Source organism: Anabrus simplex, chromosome 13, assembly GCF_040414725.1.
Source record: "Anabrus simplex isolate iqAnaSimp1 chromosome 13, ASM4041472v1, whole genome shotgun sequence".
Lineage (NCBI taxonomy): Eukaryota > Metazoa > Arthropoda > Insecta > Orthoptera > Tettigoniidae > Anabrus > Anabrus simplex.
The window spans coordinates 85954870-85978012 of NC_090277.1; the positions used below are offsets into that span (position 1 = coordinate 85954870).

At 38.4% G+C, this 23143-nt stretch overlaps 2 protein-coding genes across 5 annotated transcripts in view; one reads left to right on the forward strand and one right to left on the reverse strand.

Moving 5' to 3' along the window:
• Galt (Galactose-1-phosphate uridylyltransferase) overlaps positions 1–23143 on the forward strand; it is a 38281-nt gene that overhangs the window by 11695 nt on the left and 3443 nt on the right. For all 4 annotated transcript variants that reach the window (XM_067157394.2, XM_068230186.1, XM_068230187.1 and 1 more), the window contains exons 3-6: positions 457–662; positions 4834–5062; positions 9745–9961; positions 20687–20795. In XM_067157394.2, coding sequence (XP_067013495.1) covers positions 457–662; positions 4834–5062; positions 9745–9961; positions 20687–20795 — 761 coding nt within the window. The remainder of the gene's footprint in view (positions 1–456; positions 663–4833; positions 5063–9744; positions 9962–20686; positions 20796–23143) is intronic.
• The window catches only part of Uba4 (Ubiquitin-like activating enzyme 4), a 46575-nt gene continuing 37346 nt past the window's right edge, over positions 13915–23143 (reverse strand). The window contains exon 9 of the mRNA XM_067157393.2: positions 13915–14137. The gene's annotated coding sequence lies outside the window, so the exon portion shown is untranslated. The remainder of the gene's footprint in view (positions 14138–23143) is intronic.

The following is a 23143-nucleotide window of genomic DNA, read 5'->3' on the forward strand; positions in this document are numbered from 1 at the left end:
ATCTTTATCACATACCACTTAGTCAAGCAGCTCGTCTCCTTTCTCCCAATTATTCCCAACCCAAACTTTGCAACATTTTTGTGACGCTACTCTTTTGTTGGAAATCACCTAGAAAATAAAAACCTTTTCTGTTGTAGGTGTTCCTCGTCAGTTGAAATGCAATTTTCACTTTCCTCACATTCTTTTCTGACCCATTCTCTTGTAATGTTTCTCCTAAATACTTGTGAATTATTATTATTATTATTATTATTATTATTATTATTATTATTATTATTATTATTATTATTATTATTATTATTATTATTATTATTATTATTATTATTATTATAACCATTTGTTTTTATATTGTGGGCTGGTAACTATGCTGTTAAAAATATTGATATAACAATCATGTAAATGCTCACCAAAATTCACAGCATATTGTTACAGTATAATAATCTTTGTGTTGTGTTTTAGGTAACTTCAAACTACAAGTCTACATTTGTATTCAACAATGATTTTCCTGCCCTTCTCGAGGATGTACCGAATCCTCCCGAGAGTGACGATCCACTTTTCCAAATGGCAGGAGCCCGAGGGTTATGCCGAGTAATGTGCTTCCACCCCAAGTCAAACGTCACACTTCCCGTTATGACAATTCCGGAGATTCGAGCTGTTATCGACAAGTTCGTATTTTAATTTTAATTCAACATTATTGTTATAGGTTGAGCCTAGATGTTCAGGCATTTATTTTGGCTAAAATAAGCAGGCAAATAAGCACTTACAGAAATAAACAGTAAAAATAATTAAAATAGGTATTTAAAATGACAAAAATATGCACTAAAATAATAGAGATGGTTTAATGTAAGCTACATAATGCACGTCTGCACCCCATTTTACTACTTAATCTTACGTCCTCCTGTGGTGGGGGGGGTGACAGACCCTGCCTGTTGCAACAGGCGTCTAAAAGCAGGACCAGGGGCTCTCAACTTGGGAGTGTGGGTTGGAGACCACGGTTCCCCTAGATGAGTCTGGCGTTGCTTCCACTTACATGTGTCAGGTTCCCCGTTCTTCCCTTCATACCCGAACTCCCTTGGTTTCTCATTTTCCTGCTCTTCGTGGCCTTTCCCTTTCTTTTGCCGATATCTTCATTTTTTGAAGTGTCAAACCTCTTCCATTTCCCTTCTGATTAGTGTTAATAGAAGATGATTACCGAGTTGTTCTTCCTCTTAAAACAATAACCACCACCACTTAATCTTACGTATCGGGAATGGGACCTGACAACCCTCTCAACCATTGGGCTTGTGCAGTGAGTTTTCAATAGAGATTTGTTTGATATTAAAATATTGTTTGTGTAAATGTTATTTTTTATCTATTAAATAAAAATGAAATTGTTTTCTTTATTACTAACACAGTACATTGGAATCATATTTTCTTTCTTTTCCATTGATTATTTTTTTTTTTTGCTAGTTGCTTTTACGTCGCACCGACTCAGATAGGTCTTATGGCGGCGATGGGACAGGGAAGGGCTAGGAGTGGGAAGGAAGCGGCCATGGCCTTAATTAAGGTACAGCCCCAGCATTTGCCTGGTGTGAAAATGGGAAACCACGGAAAACCATTTTCAGGGCTGCCGACAGTGGGGTTCGAACCTACTATCTCCCGAATACTGGATACTGGCCGCACTTAAGCAACTGCAACTATCGAGCTCGGTCATTGATTAATTTTTATATCTAGTATACCCTTTAAATTCTTATGGTTTTGGGAGCGGTAAATAACAGCAGATAATATCCACAACAACTCAAAAGGAGGCAAAAAAGGCATTAAACTATTAAATAGGCAAAGGAAGCTAAAATAGGCATAAAAGGCAAAATAAAAACTGGCCCTACCATTCTCAGTCATAAGGAAACATGTATGTGTCTATTTGACAATTCGCTATAAACAACCCAGATAAAAAAGGCATTTTGCCTAACTTCCGGGAAGTCTCCATGGTTCGGGCGGCAGTGCACCGGCCTCTCACCACTGGGTTCAGTGGTTCAAATCCCGGTCACTCCATATGAGATTTGTGCTGGACAAAGCAGAGGCGGGACAGGTTTTTCTCTATGTACTCCGGTTTTCGCTGTCATCTTGCATTCCAGCAACACTCTCCAATATCATTTCATTTCATCAGTCAGTCATTAATCATTGCCCCAGAGGAGTGCGACAGGCTTCGGCAGCCTGCACAATTCCTATCCTCGCCGCTAGATGGGGGCTTCATTTATTCCATTTCCTGACCCGGCCAAATGACTGGAAACAGTTTGTGGATTTTCATTTTCCTAACTTCTGGGCTCTAGTTAATAGGACACACATCAAAACAAGTTTTGAATCACATGTGAATTGGTCTCTTCACGCAATAAGCACACACAATGGAGTTCATAAATGCTTATACTCTTATATGCTTTTTTTTTTTTTTTTTTGCTAGTTGCTTTATGTCGCACCAACACAGATAGGTCTTATGGCGACGATGGGACAGGGAAGGGCTAGGAGTGGGAAGAAAACGGCCGTGGCCTTAATTAAGGTACAGCCCCAGCATTTGCCTGGTGTGAAAATTGGAAACCATGGAAAACCATTTTCAGGGCTGCCGACACTTACAACTTACAAAGGGAGATGTTCAATAAATGTCCAATTTATTTGAAATCATTTAAGAAAAGGCTAGGAAAACAACAGATAGGGAATCTGCCACCTGGACGACTGCCCTGTTAGACCTACTATCTCCCGAATACTGGATACTGGCTGCACTTAAGCGACTGCAGCTATCGAGCTCGGTTCTTCCCAACTTACCCTGCCCCTCCCCTCAACATCGCTCCCCACCAACAACAGCATTAACACCTCACCAGTCAGAACACAGGAATCGAGGACAAGATTTCTAAACCAGCAGATCCTAGACGGTTAAGTTGGCTACCAAAATGTAATTCATGTGTCTTACATATTGACTATAAGCTTCCAAATACTATTTCATCGTATACATTCAGCTCTTTCATTTCCATTATAGATCACATGGGATCCTTTTGACAGCTGCACTTTCCAGAATTAACACTAAAAGAGTAATTAACTACAAAATAATAAAGACCTACCTTTGCAACAAATTAATTATATCCAGTGGATCAACACGTCTAACAGGTCATAACCTTGACCACAGAAGGAACTGAAGATGGACATTATAACATACATTAAGATGTCATTTTAAAGTTGGAATTCAAGAGGACAAATTGGGGTAAATATTTGTTTATAGGAAGGGGAGTTAGGGATTGGAATAACTTACAAAGGGAGATGTTCAATAAATGTCCAATTTATTTGAAATCATTTAAGAAAAGGCTAGGAAAACAACAGATAGGGAATCTGCCACCTGGACGACTGCCCTAAATGCAGATCAGTATTGATTGCTTGATTTTACATATAGATAAGAGGCCATAACTCACAACATTGTTTATTATACTTACTAGTATACCATATTGAGCCTACACAAAGAAGGAATTATTTACATAATTTTAAGAACTATGAATTTTTAGCAATGTACTCTGCAAATATAGTAATATTTTACAATGTTTTAATCTAAAATAGGTCACACAATACAAAGGATCAGAATACTAATGAAAGTGGTGTCGCTTTCTTCTTCTTCTTCTTCCTCTTCTTCTTCGTTTTGCCTCATGACTGAGGCATCGTGACTGTCATAATATTCAGCCCTCTAGCCGATGAACCATACTCTGCCATTCTTCCCTATCTAAAGCTTTCAATGTGGTTACTCTGAGAGAACACCGTAGGGGGCCGTTCACCATGTCAATCCATCGCGTTGGTATTCGTCCTCGTTGTCTGGTTCCCTGGACTTTGCCCTCAACAATCAGCTTTTGTAGACTACCATCTCGGCGCATTATATGTCCAAAGTAGCGTACAATTCGTTGAGAGACCTTACACGATAGACGAACTTTTATCTGAAGTTGGTTCAGGATTGATGTGTTCGTGCGATGAGCTGTCCAAGGAATCCTTAACATTTTCCTCCAGCACCACATTTCAAAGCTTTCTATCCGTTCACGATCACGTTTGAGGATGGTCCACGTCTCTGCGCCATACAAGAAGACTGAGAAGACTAGAGATTCAACGAGCTTCTTTTTTGTCTTAATGGTGATGTTGTTATCTTTCCAGATCTTCCGCAGACGGAACATTGCAACCTGCTAAGTAGAGAATGTATTGCGGGTTAGGGTAAGCAATTATTGGAGTGATCATTCAATGATTTGATTTTAATATTACTTGAAGTTAGCTGAATTTAGAGACCTATCAGTATCCCATGATTCACCAGCAGGTAATTCCAGAGAGAATAAAACAAAAATGAAGCAAATCAGTCCACTAGAACGGATGGACAGATTTGTCAAAGCTGTTTTTAGTAAACTCAAAATAACCCACTGAGAATGACTCAAATGGAGTCGAAACATATTTGGGTAGAATAAACATTCATCTCAGCAGATGAAAACTGTATTGAATAAATGTTTACGTTATTTTTTGTGTAGTGAGATTGTTAGGTTTTGTTGTGTCAACCACATGACACCTCATAACCTGCAAGCCTTTGAGCTGAGCAGTACTCGCTTTGGGGCTGTTATGCCATGGGGTTTTGTTTGGTTTTATGTATTCTTTCTAATGTACCATCGTTTGCTTCTGACACAATAATTAAAAAATTATTATTATTATTATTATTATTATTATTATTATTATTATTATTATTATTATTATTATTATTATTATTATTATTATTATTATTATTATTATTATCAGAATCAACACCAACAGCAACTTCTAATAATCAGTGAATTCTAACTGAATTTGTTTCAGGTGGGTAGAAGAGACCATCTTTTTAGGAGAGAAGTACGACTGGGTCCAAATCTTTGAAAACAAGGGAGCTATCATGGGCTGCTCCAATCCACACCCTCACTGTCAGATCTGGGCGTCATCCTTCCTCCCCAATGAGGCACGCATTAAGAATGAGAAACAGTTAGAGTACTACGAGAAATACAAGCGTCCAATGCTCATGGATTACGTCGAGAAGGAACTGGATAAAAAGGTGAGGTATTCATTTCAGCACTGCTCCTTTCTCTTAGTATTTTGCATGCAACTCTTTTTGACTAAACATACTTGGAAAGACTAGGTGGAGGGAAGAAAAGGAGAACACGTTTGTTGTTTGTTGTTGTTTGCCTGTTGGTCTGTGTTTCTTCCACTGTGTTCCTTGCCTTTTACCATCTGCATTTTCCTTCAATTTTCTGTCTTTTCCCTTTTCATTTCCTTATCCAGCTTTCTTCTTGATGATGATGATGATGATGATGATGATGATGATGATGATGATGCTTCTTGCTTAAAGGGGCCTAACATCTAGGTCATTGGCCCCTAATGGTACAAAATGAGACAAAATGCAATGACAATTTAAAAATCCAAAATTCATCCACTGACTAGAATTTAAAACGTGATGATGAAGAATGAAAGGATAAATATGAATTTAAAATCGTCAGCGGAGCCAACTCACAATACTGAAAGTTAAAAATAATTCCAAAATCGATCCACTGGCTATTATTAAAAAAGATGAGGATGAACAATGATTATGAACTTAAAACAATCAGTGGGTCTGATCCGCAATGCCCCACCTTCACAGAAACTATATTGAAAAATAAGTATTACTGACCAAGGGACGGTTTACAAAACACAATTCTGAATCGATGATTCTTGTTGTGCAAAGGGGTCCAAAATCCAGGTCAACAGCCCCTCATAATGGTACTTATCACTAGTAAAGTAGAACCAAGTTGCGCTACCAATCAAGAGTAGCGTAGACTCATGGTGTTCCAAACATTATGGTACTACTCACAAGTATTGTACGTCGCACAAGTAATGCAGACTTATGGTGTTTCTCACACAATGACACCACTCATAGGCAACACAAACCTGTGGTGTTCTTCACATTGGTATACTAATCACAGGGACTCGTACTATCCTGTGGTGTTCCTCACATAGTGGCAACTCAGACACTCAGTGTTGCTCATATAATGCTACTAATCATAGGCAACATAAGCCTGTGGTGTTCCACATATAGTGGTACTAATCACAAACCTATTGTGTACCTAAAATAGTGGTACTACTCGCAAGTAAAGACGACTCATCCTGTTCCCCATGTGATGGTACTAATAACAAGTAGTTTCATGGTTCTAATTCCATCATCCCTTGGTTGCCCCTTTTAGTCACCTCTTATGACAGGCAGGGGATACCATGGGTGTATATTTCATCTGCGTTCCCCACCCACAGTGGATAGCTTTCTTCTTATCCCACACTTTCCACATCAAGACTGAAGATCTAGGATGTTTTTTGTTGCGCCACACTATAATTTGTGTTGTGAGCGGTCAATTTACATGCTATTCAACATTTTCCTTATAGCTTACAGTCTCGTGATAAGAATTTAATTCAAGATATGTGTATTTCTGCGCTGAGTAAGCCATGAACAACGCAGCACTGTGGGTCTAATTATAATATTTCTGAAATGATGAAACAATAGCATGAAAGAATAAAGCAGTAATACACTCCAATTTACATGATTTTCCTTGCCACTAATACTGTAATTGAATTCTAATGGTTGCAAGTGTCATCCCAAACAGAGTAACAAATGTCACTTCCATCGTCTGTTGCAAGGAGAAGGGAATAGGCACCACACTGCACTCTGTGAACACCTTGTGAGAACATGCATGCAGTGAAACAGCGGATGGGTAGCGCTACTTATGCATGATAGATTGAAGTTGAGAAGTATGGACAAAAAGCTGTGTCACCTAATGAGGGGTGACGTAGTTTTCAGTGTGTTAAGAAAATTAGGCATACACTTGAAATTTAACACAATTTTAATTCACATCTCCACGCTAAATGTAACAGTTTAGATTGTTATTGTTTTTACCAGTAAAGTAAAGAGAAATAGATGAATTGGAATAGGAAAAATGGGCATATTTGGAGTGGATGAAATGAGTCACTGGATGGGAAAAATGGACAAAATGTCGTGCTCTAGACAAAACCACATGAACATGCCATTAAAATGAACTGTAATATGATAGCAGTCCAAAGCATTCCTGGTAGAAGCCAAGAAAACTACTTCTGCTACTGCAGCAAGATAGAAACCCTCCCTCATATTCTTGGTTTTTCCCCGAACGGGGAACTGTTGAGAAATAACATGCACCATAGGGTCAGGAGCAGTATTGCGGTACTTCTCAGAAAATCTGGCAGATTTGAAGTCTTTGAGGAAGTGCACTGTATCTCTATTGATAGATCCAGTAAATGTGCAGACATAGTCGTGATTGACAGAAAGAGAAACATTGGTGTCGTTATTCATCCAACAATAAGGTTTGAGAGTAACAGTTCACAGACCAAAGAAGTTGATTCTGAAAAGAAGAGACACTACGAACCCTGTTTTAAGTACTTTGATGGGAGGTGATTGGGTTGCTCTTTGGTGTGCGAGTATCTATCACAAAATTTTCAGTTAATTTCTTTCTTTTTGGAATTCCTGTTTTGTTTTTAAAAAATATTTGTTTAGATGTTTTACCATTTATACGATATATGCAAAGAAAAAGTATTTTTCATTGGGGATAACTGTGCTGTACAACAGGGAAATTTCAAAATTTAAAAAATATGCAAGCTCATTTTATCCTAAGATAAATAGTGTGAAAATTGGAATGACATTAAGTACATTACTATCACTTTGATGGTGTTACTGTATGGTACCCCTAGTTCTAGGGCAGCTATTCCTTGTGGATTCTCTCTCTTACTGTGGATTTATTTGACATGGACTAAAAAAGTGGACATAATATTGGTGGACGGAAAAAGGTTGACGAACCATCATGGTTAAAGTAATTTTGAAATGTCACTGACCGAGAAACTAGTGGCAAAAACATACTGGAAGCTATAAGAACTGGGATTGCTGATTGTTATTATGTGGTGATGATTATTGTTTTAAGATGATGTACAACTAGGCAACCATTCTCTATATAACACTAATCAGAGATAAAAAATGGAAGGGATCCGGCACTTTGAAAAATGAAAGTATTGGGGAAAGAAAGACAAGGGCCACAAAGGGCATGAAAATGAAAGACTCCCTAGACCTCGGAAACCAAATAGCGTCGGGGTCGGGAAAGAACAAGCGTTGATCAAGTGAGGTCAGATAGGATAGATGAAAGTGAGGAGCCTGGTACAAGTAAGTGGAAGTAATGCCAGGACTCAACTAGGTGCCCCATGCGGGCCAACTCACGCTCCCGAGTTAAGAACCCATCGGCCCCTTTTATCGCCTCTTACGACAGGCATGGGATACCATGGGTGTTATTCTACTGCCCCTACCCACAGGGGAGTGTTTCTAATAACAGAGCTCAATAGCTGCAGTCACTTAAATCGGCCAGTATTCAGGAGATATTGGGTTCGAACCCCACTGTCAGCAGCCCTGAAGATGGTTTTCCATGGTTTCCCATTTTCACACCAGGCAAAATGCTGGGGCTGTCCTTAATTAAGACATGGCTGCTTCCTTCCCACTCCTAGCCCTTTCTTGTCCCATTGTCGCCATAAGACCTGTCTGTGGCAGTGCGACGTAAAGTAACTTAATCTACTAAGACCAGGCGAGTTGGCCATGCAATTAGGGGCGTGCAGCTGTGAGCTCGCATCCGGGAGATAGTGGGTTCGAACCCCACTGTCGACAGCCCTGAAGATGGTTTTCCGTGGTTTCCCATTTTCACACCAGGCAAATGCTGGGGCCGTACCTTAATTAAGACCACGGCCGCTTCCTTCCCATTGCTAGGCCTTTCCTGTCCCATCGTCGCCATAAGACCTATCTGTGTCGGTGAGATGTAAAGCAAAAATAAACTATTAAAGAAACTATTTAAAGTAGTTTATGTTGGGTCCACCTTGTAAATACACTTTTAACGATTGAGAATTATTTATTCTATCATACATGTTTCAGAAACAAAATGCATTCCCTTCATCAGTGAAGTCAAATCCTGAAACATGTATGATAGAATAAATAATTTTCAATCGTTAAAAGTGTACTGACAAGGTGGACACAACATAAACTATTTTAAATAGTTTCTTTAATAGATTTTTTTAAAAGTCATGTGGCTATTTCTAGCCGAGCGCAGCCCTTGTAAGGCAGGCCGTCCAATGAGGGTGGGCGGCATCTGCCTTGTGAAGGTAACTGCGTGTTATTGTGGTGGAGGATAGTGTTATTTGTGGTGTGTGAGTTGCAGGGATGTTGGGGACAGCACAAATACCCAGCCCCCGGGCCATTGGAATTAACCAATGAAGGTTTATGTCCCTGACCCGGCTGGGAATCGAACCCGGGACCATCTGAACTGAAGGCCAGTACGCTGACCATTCAGCCAACAAGCCGGACTTTAATAGATTTAGAGAAGTCAATACAGGATCAAATAAAATTTCCAATAATGGTTAAGTTTGTCAACAATAAAGCAACTTGTAAAAAAAAAAAAGAAAATATATGGTTCTCTTGTTTGTTTTGTCTCCTCTTTGTGTTGCTCTTTCTTCCCACACCAACTTGTCATTTTGGTTATCCTATTACATGTTCCTAACTCTCTGCACATGAATTGATTTGACACTTGTTTCTTCCCTTCCATTATATCTCATGCCTTTGTACCCTCACTGTGGTAAATAAGTTTTACTTTTTATTCTTATACATATTTTACCAGTATTCTGTTTATTATTGTATTATTAAATCATTATTTTCAGATTCGTATTGTGGTTGAAAACTCAGACTGGGTGGTGGTCGTGCCTTTCTGGGCAGTATGGCCCTATGAGACAATGCTGTTACCTAAAACCCACATCAAGAGGTTCACAGATCTGAATGATCAACAGAGGGACAGCCTGGCAGACATTATAAAGAAAATCACAATTAAATATGATAACCTTTTCCATACTTCGTTTCCATACTCTATGGGATTTCATGGTGAGTTATTTTAACTGTGAACAGCTAAAACATTCATGGTGTGGTGGCTAGAAAATAACCATATTCGTGCTCTTGTAGTTGTTTCAGAAAGTACTTAATGGAAACGTCACTTCATTGTACTCGGGCAAACAAATTTCTTGCATAGGACTGCTTATGTTATTGGCACCTCCATAAGGTTTCTCAAGGTTATGGGTCTCTTAAACACTGAAATTATACATTGCAGTATCAGTCAATCAATCAATCAATCAATCAATCAATCAATCAATCAATCAATCAATCAATCACCACTGATATGCATTTAGGGCAATCGCCCAGGTGGCAGGTTCCCTAACATTTCCTTACCTAGTCTTTTCTTAAATATTTGCAAAGGATTTGGAAATTTATTGAACATCTCCCTTAGTAAATTATTCCAATCCCTAACTCCTCTTCCTATAAACAAATATTTGCCCCAATTTGTCCTCTTGAATTCCAACTTTATCTTCATATATTGTGATCTTTCCTACTTTTAAAGACACCACTCAAACTAACTCGTCTACTAATGCCATTGCATGCCATCTCTCCACCGACAGCTTGAAACATACTGCTTAGTCAAGCAGCTCGTCTCCTTATTCTCAAGTCTTCCCAGACCAAACTTTGCAACATTTTCGTAACGCTACTTTTTTGTCCGAAATCACCCAGAACAAATTGAGACACTTTTCTTGAGATTTTTTCTACTTCCCGAATCAAGCAATCCTGGTCTGGATTCCATACTTGAAACCATACTCTAGTTGGGGTTTTACCAGAGACTTATATGCCCTCACTATATCCTTACTACAAACCCTGAATAACCTTATAACCATGTGCAGAGAGAGATCTGTACTCTTTATTTTGTTGTTGAGTCGTCAGTCCATAGACTAGTTTGATGCAGATCTTCATGCCACCCTATCCTGTGCTAACCTTTTCATTTCTACTTAAATGCTGCATCCTGCATCTGCTCTAATCTGGTCTAACCCTTCCGTTCTTAACGCCTACACTTCCCTCAAAAACCAACTGCACAACTTCTGTGTGTCTTAAGATGTGCCCTATCATTCTACTCCATCTCCTCTCACCAGTTCAATTCAGCATCTTTTCATTTGTGATCGATCTGCCCATCACACCTTCTGCATTCTTCTGTCATACCACATTTCAAAATCTTCTATTCTCTTTCTTTTGAACTAGTTATCGTCCATGTTTCACTTCTGTACAATGCCACGCTCTTCAAAAACATATTTCTAATTCCTATATCAATGTTTTATTTACCCTTTACTTACAATCCTCTTTATGTGATTATCCAAATGCAGATCTTTCCTTATATTAACACCTAGGTACTTAAGAGTAAATGACTTGCCATACTCTGTTATAAAATTCAGGATAGCTTTAAAAAAGTGCAACATTTATAATTTTCCACAATACCATTAGGGGCCACTGGAGTGAAAGCAATTGAAGTGCCACCTCAACTATTTTAAAATACTAAATTTTTCTCCACATAATTTATTAAACTTCTTATTCCACTGTCTAAGATATCTGTATTGGAAGTACGTTCCATCTGAACATTTTTCTATCGAGCGAGTTGGCCATGCAGTTATGGGAGCACAGCTGTGAGCTTGCATTCGGGAGATAGTAGGTTCGAACCCCACTGTCGGCAATTTACTCATTCGGGACAAATATTTCAGATTCCCTATGGGAATCAACATCTATATCATCTGATGGCCAAGCAGGCATCAATTTTTGGTAAAGAGACAAAGTCTCTCACAGTGCATTGGCACTGCCAGTGACTCCAAGTAGCCTATGCAGTGGCCTCCACGGTATGCACTAGCCAGCGTCTTGGTAGGTGTGCTAGGTACCAACTGATGAGCCCAACCTAGCACACGAGGGCGAAATGTTGGCAACCAGGAATAATTTAGCTGGAAAATTTATAATGTCCAATAACGGACCATTTATATTGGTATTATAAATTTACTCATTCGGGACAAATATTTCAGATTCACTATGGGAATCAACATCTATATCAGCCCTGAAGATGGTTTTCCGTGGTTTCCCATTTTCACACCACACCAATGCTGGGCTGCACCTTAATTAAGGTCAAGGCCACTTCCTTCTCACTCCTAGCCCTTTCTGTCCCATCGTCGCCATAAAACCTATCTGTGTCGGTGTGATGTAAAGCAAATAGCAGAACTACTTGCTTGCTTTCGGCCTGCAAGCTAAAGAACCTTCCAAAGCCGCAATGGATAGGTGCACGTTTACAGCTGGTTGCCATGACAAACAAGTAGAGTTTATGCTTCATTACAGCAAGTTTCAAGTCAAAGTGCATCCCTGTTTCCAGGGCTTTATGGGAGATTCAAAAGTCATTAGATAAAAATCTATTTCTCTTTGAGAGTGCCAGCCACATGTGTTAATGGGCATAAAACCAATTACATCATCATCGTCGTCATCATTTTACACAGGAGTGACAACTGGTCTGTACATGTAGAAGATTCAAGCCTACCCATGATCTCACCCATGGTAGGCATCTTTAGTAGATTAAACCTCCAATTATCCAGATTAATGGATGCTAGACATGGTCTGGATATCCAGGAGTCCAGATTATTGGATTAATAATTAAATTAAGGCAATAATTTGAAAGAAAATATATAATTTATTCTAGAATCATTTTATTATTGTTTTTGCAATTGTACAGTGAATTGGAATAACATTATAGTACTGTAATAAATATTGAACAGTTAGCTGTAGTCAAACACAACTATATAAAAATTACTGAAATATGTCTAGCAAATTGCTTTAACGAAGAAATTTGTTTACGAGCAGCGAGGTTCCACATATGCTTGATGGTGAGAAGCTCTACAAGGTCGCATTCAGGCTGCCGCTGCATCCACTTTAAAGCAGACCCTACACGGTCAGTAATACTGATCAGTAATACTGAGTCAATAATACTGACAGTACGCATCAATATTGTAGCGACCTTACACGATCATTATTACTGTCAGTATTTTGGTCAGTACCAGTGCACTAGCTTACCATTGCGGTATTCTCACTTTACAAATAAAGTCAATAACCGCCACTGCGGAATGAGATTTATAACATGTAATTGCGGTATTCTATCAAAATGGATCGTAAAAGACGGGCATTTTGTAGCTATCATATTAGTACTGCACGAAACGCAGTTTTAAACGTAAACGATGGGTTAAAGATTGGTTTAGGAAAAGAGAAGAGTATTCTCATATGAAGTGTTGAGGGAAACACAATATACCGAAGCAGAAGATCATCAGAACTATCTCCGAATGCGTGAGTGTACTTTTGCAAAATTACTACGAATGGTAGAGCCTTTTGTAATAAGGCAAAATACAAACATGCCGTGCTGTTTATCGGTGGCAGAGTGATTAGCGGTGACAGTGAGGTATCTTGCAACTGGTATAAATTTTGAAGATTGGTAGAGCCTTTCGTAATAAGGCAAAATACAAACATGCGGTGCTGTTTATCGGTGGCAGAGAGATTAGCGGTGACAGTGAGGTATCTTACAACTGGTATAAATTTTGAAGATTTAAAGTTTTCCGCTATAATGTCACCAGTAAACATGTAAAGTATTGTGTTAAGTACATACGTTTATTCTGGCAGCGTTTCATATAGCTCGATAAACTTTTGCAATAGGCCTACTTGACGGTTCTACAAGCACCTCTACTTGGCCTTGGTGAGAAACGCATTTGTCGTTCACCGCTGCTCCGTTGATACTGACAGAAATAATGACAAGCGCACTCACACGGTCAGTATAACTGTCAGTATCCCCACCACTCTACAGTACTGACGCTCGCAGATCAGGAAATCCGGATCTGCTTCAGTACTGGCCTTCATTCCATCATTCCAGTCCACACGCGGTCAGTATTACTGTCAATATTTTTCGGTACTGACAGTTTTATTGATCGTGTAGGGTCTGCTTAAGGATGTGCCTGCATTATAATTTTGGCTAATTGTTTATCAGACGCTCTGTTTAATTCTTCAATAATTTTCACTTTGTCGTGCTGGGCTGAGTAGCTCAGATGGTAGAACGCTGGCTTTCTGAGCCCAACTTTGCAGATTCGATCCTGGCTCGATCTGGTGGTATTTGAAGGTACTCAGATATGTCAGCCTCGTGTCAGTAGATTTACTGGTTACATAAAAGAACTCCTGTGGGATAAAATTCCAGCACCTCTGTGTCTCCAAAAACCGTAAAACAAAAAACATAAAATCAATAACATTTATCACTTTGTCACTCATTGATCACACACATATCATTGTCGCAGAGTTGTATGATGGTAAATAGGGTGAAAGGTCAGATTATGAGTTTCACCAAGAGGTGATGGTAAACAGGGTGAAAGGTCAGATTATGAGTTTCACCAAGAGGTAAACTCCTCTCAGTTTTAATTAATGTGTTGATGGACTGATAGTACCTCATGGGGACACTGCATGAAACTAGGTGTTGATATAAGGAGGATCTTCATTGGGGTAATCGTATTAATGAGGTGGTTAAGAAAGGTTTCATATCTCTTCACATGGTTATGAGAGTATTTAGGGGTTGTATTAAAGATGTAAAAGAGAGGGCGTATAAGTCTCTCATAAGACCCCAGTTAGAGTATGCTTCGAGTGTAAGGGACCTACACAAGGATTTCTTGATATGAGAAATGGAGAAGATCCAAAGGAAAGCAGCACGATTTGTTTTGGGTGATTTCTGACAAAAGAGTGATGTTGCAATCTTTGGGCTGGGATAACTTAGGAGTAAGGAGACAAGCTGCTTGACTATGCAGTATGTAATACCAACATAGTTGGTCCGATATTGGACACTTCGAATTTTCCAACTAACTCATTCCTGGTTGCCAGCGTTTTGCCCCCGTGTGCTAAGCTGGGCTCATCAGTCTGTAAATTTATAATGTCCATTGATGGACCAACTATATTGGTATTATAGATTTACTCATTTGGGACAAATATTTCAGATTTCCTATTGTATGTTCCAAGCTATCAGTGGAGAGATGGTGTGGAATTACATTAGTAGACGACTAAGCTTGAGCGGAGCTTTTTAAAGTAGGGAAGGTAATGTAGGAATTCAAGAGGACAAATAGGGGCAAATATTTGTTAACAGGAAGAGGAATTAGGAATTGGAATAATTTACCATGGGAGAGGTTGAAAAATTTCTAACTACTTTGATATCATTTAAGAAAAGACTAAGTAAACAACTGATAGGGAATCTGTCACCTGGGTGATGCTTGTTCCTTTCCTGTATTTGTACTATCCCATTTGGATCCTTTTCTCCTTTTGTGTTTGTCCAATGTTCCTATTCTTTTATCACCTGTACCAGGTGTATGCATAAGTTTCTGCCAGTTTTTGTGGTAAAGAAAACATTAGTTTTTTTGTTTATTCAAAATATTAGCCATTGGCTTTTACACACTTCGCCCATCTTTCAGGTAAGTTATGAATACCATGCCAAAAATCTGCTTGTCTTTTGCGGCAAACCATTCATCGAGACATTTTCCAATTTCCTCAAAACTGCTGAAGTGCTGCTCTGCGAGAGCGTGCCCCATTAATGAGAAGAGGTGATAGTCAGATGGCGCCAGGTCGGGGGGAGTACGGCGGGTGCGGAAGGATCTTCCATCCAAGCGATTTCAAGTTGTCTGTCACTGGTTTTGCTGTGTGAGACAGCACATTGTCGTGTAACAAAATTACTTTTCCATGTCTTATGACCCACTTGTTGGTGATGGCATTGTGCATTAACATTTTTGCCAGGCTTCAAGAGTTCATAATACACGATACTGCTCTGGTCCCACCAGATGCTTCTTGCCAAAGCGATTTGTCGAAACCATGTCTCACATGTTCACCATATGTTTCTACCAGCAAACGATGACTTTTGACAGCCTTTTTCTTTTGATTAAATAAGAAAAGCAACACGTACCACAAATGTTCTTTTTTAAGTACAAACTTCGACATGATCACTGAACGATACAACACAGATGCTAGTGTTTGGCAGATTCAACTTGTGTGTGTTGTAGGTTAATGTGAAATGAACAAACTGATGTACGTGTCAAATTCATACACTGTGTACTGTTCGCTGGCACCATCTCTTAGTGAAACTGGAAAAGACTTATGCATACACCTGGTATTTATCTTTTTTCTTATGTTTCCACTCTTTTCCTGTACTCATCCAGCTTCCTTCTCAACCTACACTTAACCTGCACCAAGTCTGAAGATCTGTCAGGTTGGTCCCTCAATGGGCGGTGATGTCTACCCTCCTGATGAAGCTGGGAAGCAGAAACAAGTTCACTGGGGGCTGAGAAGAGAAGAGCTGTGATTGATGAGAAGAGAGCTTGTCTATTTGAAAATAGCCGTGTATGAAGATGTGGAGATTGTCCTGGTCCTTTTGTGTTTCCATGTTTGTCCTGGTCTCTTTTTTCTTCTGCTCCCTCTTCCCACATTGATCTGTCATTGTGTTCGTCCTATTGCAGGGAAACCTTGTTAGTGCGCTTCTCATTAACATGTTTTCCCATTTAGCACGTCGCATATTCGAAGTCCTGTTTCTCATCGTATTAAATCTATATAAAAATAATAAATAATAATAATTAATTAATCTCTGTAAATCCTTTCACCTAAAATTAATGTCGACCTTCTTCAAGAAACTTCCAAGAAAGGCTAAAACATGGGTGTCCCCAAATCCGATGTTAGGTGAGTTTCAGTTGGACCATGTAGCTATTTCTCAAGAAAGTATTAAGGAAATTATGAATGTTAAAGTAATAAGAAGTGGGGAGTTTGACTCCGATCATTACCTCTCTAAAATTAAGCTAAAGCTTCTACCTCGCAGGAATCAAAGAAGGCCGAGAAAATTAATGAAATACAACATAGATAGGCTCAACATTACACAAGCAACTATAGAAAACTTTCAGGAAGAAATTAAAATAACTCAGCATGGCAAATGGCCAGAATTATCTAAACAGATTAATAGTGCAGCAAAGAAAGTATTTGGATCAGTTAAAACTAAAAAGAAAGTATGGTGGAATAACGTATGTGAGGAAGCACTTATGGAAAGAGTGAAAAAGTGGAAAAAATGGAAATGTTCCGGAAAGAATAAACACTATGAGCTATTTAAACAACAAAGAAAGGAAACAACAAGAATAATAAGGCAGGTTAAAAGATCTTTTGAAAAATCGCAGCTAGTAGAAATTGAGAATAATTTTGTAAAAAATAACTCCCGAAATTTCTATCAGACCTTTAAGAATAACCTGAAAGGTTATCAATCCCGGAGCATTTGCTTCAGAGATGCAAATGGTAATATTGGCCTTAACAATGCCGAGAATTGTGAGATTCTGGCAAAACACTTCGAACACCTGCTGAACTGCCCTGAGCCAAATCATAAATTAGAATTTTCAGAAATTCAGGAAAATCTAGAAGCTGATTCACCTCCAACAGCGGAAGAAATAAAGGAAGCAATAAAAAATCTTAAAAATAACAAAGCTAGTGGGGAAGACTCCATAACAGCTGAACTTTTAAAATGGGCTGAACCAAAAATTATAGAAGATCTACAAATAATCTTTGAAGAAATTTGGGAAACAGAAAAGATCCCAGAGGATTGGAAAGTGGCTCTAATACACCCATTACACAAGAAGGGTAACAAGCAGAATGTCAACAACTACAGAGGTATATCTCTCTTGCCAGTTGCTTACAAGATATTCTCAACAATACTACTAAATAGAGTAAAATCGACACTGGACAGTCAATTGGGTGAATATCAAGGTGGATTTAGAGAAGAAAGATCTTGCTCCGAACAGATTTTCAACCTAAAATCTATAATTCGACACAGATTAATAAACTCCAAAGACATAGTTGTAACATTTATTGACTTTAAAAAAGCCTTTGACTCTGTTGATAGGGAAACCCTAGATAAAGTAATCCGTGAATTTGGAGTTAAAACTAAATTGGCAAACCTAATTCGTGAAACACTTACAGACACTATCTCGAAAGTAAAATTTATGGGTGAAGTATCTCGACCTTTCAAAATAAATACAGGTGTCAGGCAGGGCGATGGTCTATCTCCACTCCTTTTCAATTGTGTCATGGAGAAAATTGTAAGAATTTGGAATGAAAAACTGAAAGAATATAAAATATTGCCACTCATGCTGGGGAAGAAGAGCAAAGGTGTTGCAATAAATTGCCTAGCATTTGCAGATGACTTTGCCATACTTTCAGAAAGCCTTACAGATGCAGCAATGCAAGTCAATCTCCTTGAAAAGACAGCCAACATGACAGGCTTGAGAATCTCTGCCGAGAAAACAAAATTTTTGACGAATATAAAAAGTGCCCCAAAGTTTTTAGCAACGGATATTGGTCGAATAGAAAAGGTAAAGAAATTCAAATATTTGGGTGAGACAATTCAAGAAAATGGTTTAGAAAAATCTGCTATAGAGGAGAGGATACAAAAGATGGAAAGAGCATACGGTATAACTAAGAATACTTACAACAAAAAGTGCTTATCAAGGAAACTTAAAATAAAGCACTACAACACAGTAGTGAAACCAGAATGCCTTTATGCCAGCGAATGTCTAGCACTGAACTACAAGCTTGATAAATTAGAAATATTAGAAAGAAGAATTATAAGGAAAATATTAGGTCCTCCAAGAATTGCAGAGTTTTGGAAATTAAGAAGTAACAATGAAATTTACCAGAACGTAGAAAACATATCAGAAACAATAAGAAAAAGGAGATTGCTATTTCTTGGACACATTTACAGAATGGATGACAATAGACTAACTAAACGAATCTTCAAGTACCTTTGGGAAAAGAAATCAACTACCACCTGGATTCAAGAAGTCAAGAAAGACCTGGAAAGGAACAACATACGAGAAGAATTATTGGAAAGAAAGATTTTTAGGAAGAAAGTCTTACAAATGGAAGGATTCCAAGGGAGGAAGGAAAAGAAAACAGGCACAAAGTGGACTGAAGACAGGAAAAAGAAACACAGTGAAACAATGAAAGAATACTGGAAGAAAAGGAAAGAACTAAGGAGGAACAATTGAAATTGTAACGTGGTCCTTAGAAGGCCGGAACGCAAGAAGAATTATTATTATATAAAAATACCTCGCTTATCGTGTCATGAATTTTCGCTATTACCGCTTAGTATGATCACATTTTTCCCAGCCCTGAAAATGTTGTTAGTCATCCCTTGTGAAACAAACGTGATTTCCAACTCAGGTAAGATCCATCGCCACAGGTGCATGATTACGGGAAAAGGCCTTAAATTCGTAAACTTCACAGGATAAGTTGCACGTTCGAGGAGCAAGCTGGTAGCCTCGGGAATGTTCAATTTTGCTTGCCAGTTAGCAGCAAGATTGCTGAATAACACAGTGAGTCTATTTGTGGTTGTGTTTCGTATTCCATTCAGAAGTTAGAAATGTATTTTGTGTTGAGTGGTACAATTGAAGTTTTTTCACGTGATACAGTAGCGTAAATCTGGATTAGGAACATAATTGTGTGAAATTGACTAGTGCGGTGCATATTTGTCTTGCGATAGCCTAGGTATGGATACGGAAAAAGTAAAATTCCTTTCTAATGAAGAAAACATTAAAATCTTTCAGAAAGTAGATGGCATCCGTATCGTTAAGCATGCAGAGGTTGCAAATGTTGAACTCACACCTTCAAGTTTCGACTCGATTGATTCGACATAGTCAAAGTTTTTCAAAATGGCGGCCAAAGTCATTTGTCGCAGTCGCACATGGCTGAGTATAACGTCCAATTCATTGTCTAAGGGTGTGACCAGAAAATAATGTTTTAAAACCCACTGCTCTGAAATAAAAGGCTTCTACTAACATTTGTTTTTGAAAGAGTGTGATCTGCAATAATACTGGGATATTTGTATTGGCCCCCCTGCATAGTGTTCATATTTATTGTTTGGTGTTTCTCACACCGTTCAGTGCACTTGTTATTTTATAAGCTCCAGCAGAAAATATTTTCGTATTTGTTCTCTTGTGTTTTTCACACCTTTTAATACTTTTTAATAATGTTAGTATGAGAAATGATAGATATAGTTTTCACTGTACAGTATCCGCAGATACACGAAGTAAAATGCCTTCATGTCAGAAAAAATTGTATCTAGTGTTTCCATATCCCTGTTGGATAGTTTTTATGGGTTTATTCAGTAGTACGTTTTTTTGCTTAACACGTTCATTTTTGTTGTCCCCTGAAGAAACGTCTTAACGAGGTTTTACTGTATATGTGTTCCTTTCTTATTTCTCTCTCTCTCTCTCTCTCTCTCTCTCTCTCCCCCCCCCCCTCCTCCCCCCCCCCCCTCCTCTCTCTCTCTTTCTTTACTGTAGTTTACCTATAGTAATACTCACACCAAACATAAAATTGAAATGAAAGTGAGTTGAGTGACCTGTTGGAGGGTGAGGATGTCATGGAGCCTTGGTAGTCTGGATATTTGGCGATTCAGGTGACTATAATTTGGATAAATGGAGTTCTACTATACAGACATCTCCTTTCTCAACCATACTAACATTGGTGACTGAATTTCAGTTTTTTCTGGTGAATGTGTTTAAATATTTTGATGTCACTCTAATACAATGTCTGTGTAAATTTGCAATACTTTTGGGTGAAAAATAACTTCATATTTTGCATGTCCTTACTGGTCAGGCATGTCACTGAGTCTAGAAAACAATCCTTTTCCTGACGACCATTGCCAGCTATGTGATCATGTTCCAGGTGCACCAACCGGATCGAGAATATCTGAAGATATGAACCACTGGGTGTTTCATGGTATCTACTTCCCACCATTGCTGCGCTCAGCGACAGTGAAGAAGTTTATGGTGGGGTGAGTATGTCCTCCTGATGTGACTTTTTATTGTCTTCCAAGATATAGGAAATGGTTGTAACTGCTTGAGATTTTTTCCTTCAGGACTTGGTCTTAATGGCAGATTGTGCTGAAAGCTTGAAATCTAATATCTTGAGAGCAAATGAATTTTAGCAAGTTGTTTATTCAGCCTTATGTCTGGCTTGCCCCTGCCATAAGTCTTCTGCTATTGGCTCAGTCTTAAGCAGCACATTTGGCTAGCATTTACAAGACTAAAATGATGACTGTTGGGAAAAATCCGTAGAGGACTGAATGTCAAGTAGGGAATACGAAAATGGAACATGCAGAGCACTTCAAGTATTTTTTTAAACTTTAATGTTGAAAATGTTCTTAGCAAAGTAAGGGTTCCCATACTGCAAAAAGTGTAAAATAAAGCAATTTCCTCAATTGTTCAACAACAATAAAGGTGTTTTAATTTGTTCCACCTATTCAATACTTTTATTTTTCAATTTTTCAACAGATGCTTCTGTCTCACTTTATGCTGATGAATTTCATCAGCAGCCTTGGAAAGATTGTATTTATGACAATCATGCTTATGCTTGTGTTCACGCCCTCATGTTGTTGGCTTTATATTATTACCACTTTGGTTTTCCACTAATATTTTAAATGAACTTTTTAATTAGAATTTTAATGGAAGAAGTTTTAGTCTCCGACAAGATTATAGTTTAATCATAGACAGTTTTCTATTAGCATCTTTATATTATATTGTATCATTTTTCACATTTTTATGTTCTGAATTTTAATAACTGGCTAAACTTTTAGCTTTCACTTTTAATATTAGTTGTATTCTTGATGTTTACTTTTAGGCTGAAGATGCCCTTAATTGAGGGCGAAACATGTCCCATTTAACTAAGAGTCTATTTATGTAACCACTATAAGTGAAAATAAAAGTATTGAATAGGTGGAACAAATTAAAACACCTTTATTGTTGTTGAACTGTAAATTTTCAATACGGACCTAAAATGAGGTTTATAACATGTAATTCCTCAATTGTGCCAAAAGTTGAAGGGCTAAAGGGCCCCGGAAAGGTTTCAAATTGTGAGTCTTGGATAGCTCTATCAAACTAAAATGACAAATTTCAAAAATAAGTTCCGGCCTAAATGCAGTTCCAGAAAAACAGCCTAAAATTGCTTGTTTCTTAATTCATTTTTAAAAAAATTAAAATCCTAGCCAAATTAACTTATTCGCATAATTCTTCCTGTGTTGTTTGGTTCAATACCCTCGGGCGTTTTTTGATTATTTGAAAAATATCCACATCAAATGTAGTTATAAGGACTAAAGTGAAACTCGGCATTGACTCACGTTAGCGCTCGTAGTGGTAGAAAAAGGCAAACTGCTAATCTAATCAACCAGATAACAATGATCAAGAAAAGGATTGTAATTTTTAGGAGTAAATAAAGAATATATTCTCATACTTTATTGTATTTTATTCGCGTAACATTCGTAGCTCATATCCCTAGAATGTTTTCAACATTGAGTTGCTTGCCAGAAGGGCTAGAACTGTCATTTTTTTAAAAAAATTTTACAATTGCATTTATGGAAAATTCCAAATTCCCATGGAGGGAATTAGATATTTTTCACCAATAGAGCCAATATCTAATTCCCTCCATGGGAATTTGGAATTTTCCATTCGGAATTGCTAGGCGGGCAATGGTTTCATTGTGGAGATTTGTCTCCCGTATGCAGTTGTCAGACTGTGCCTCTTGTGGGGGCTTCTGATAAGTTCACCTGCATACACCCCAGCATCAGTGGGTAGGGTCTGACACATCCCACTCGGATGAGTCTGGTGTCAGACCTCAGATGAAATGCTGGTTAATAGAGCAAAACGCCTGAAAGGCCTTACATCTGATATGTTTTTGACATAATTGGATTTATGTCGCACCAATGCAGATAGGTATTATAGCGATGATGGGGTAGGAAAGAGCTAGAAGTTGGGAGGAAGCAGCCATGGCCTTAATTAAGGCCTGGTGTGAAAATGGAAAACCACGGAAAAGCATCTTCAGGGCTTGGCCTTTACTGTTTGTAATTGTGATGGATGACATCGTAAAGGCAGCAAGAGAATATTATAGAAGGGAAAGAATGCAGCGATATTTGTGGATGATTATGATGTGATCTGGGGAGAAGATGAGGAGACATAACAACAGCTAAATGTACTGGAAGGAGTGGACAATGGTGATGAGAACAGGAAGTAAAAAAAGGCAAAGGAGCTATCAATATTGGAGACAAGGAACTAGAAATAGTAGAACACTTTAAATACTTGGGAAGTGAACTGACAGAAAATGGAAGACTGGATGTGGAAATTAGTAGAG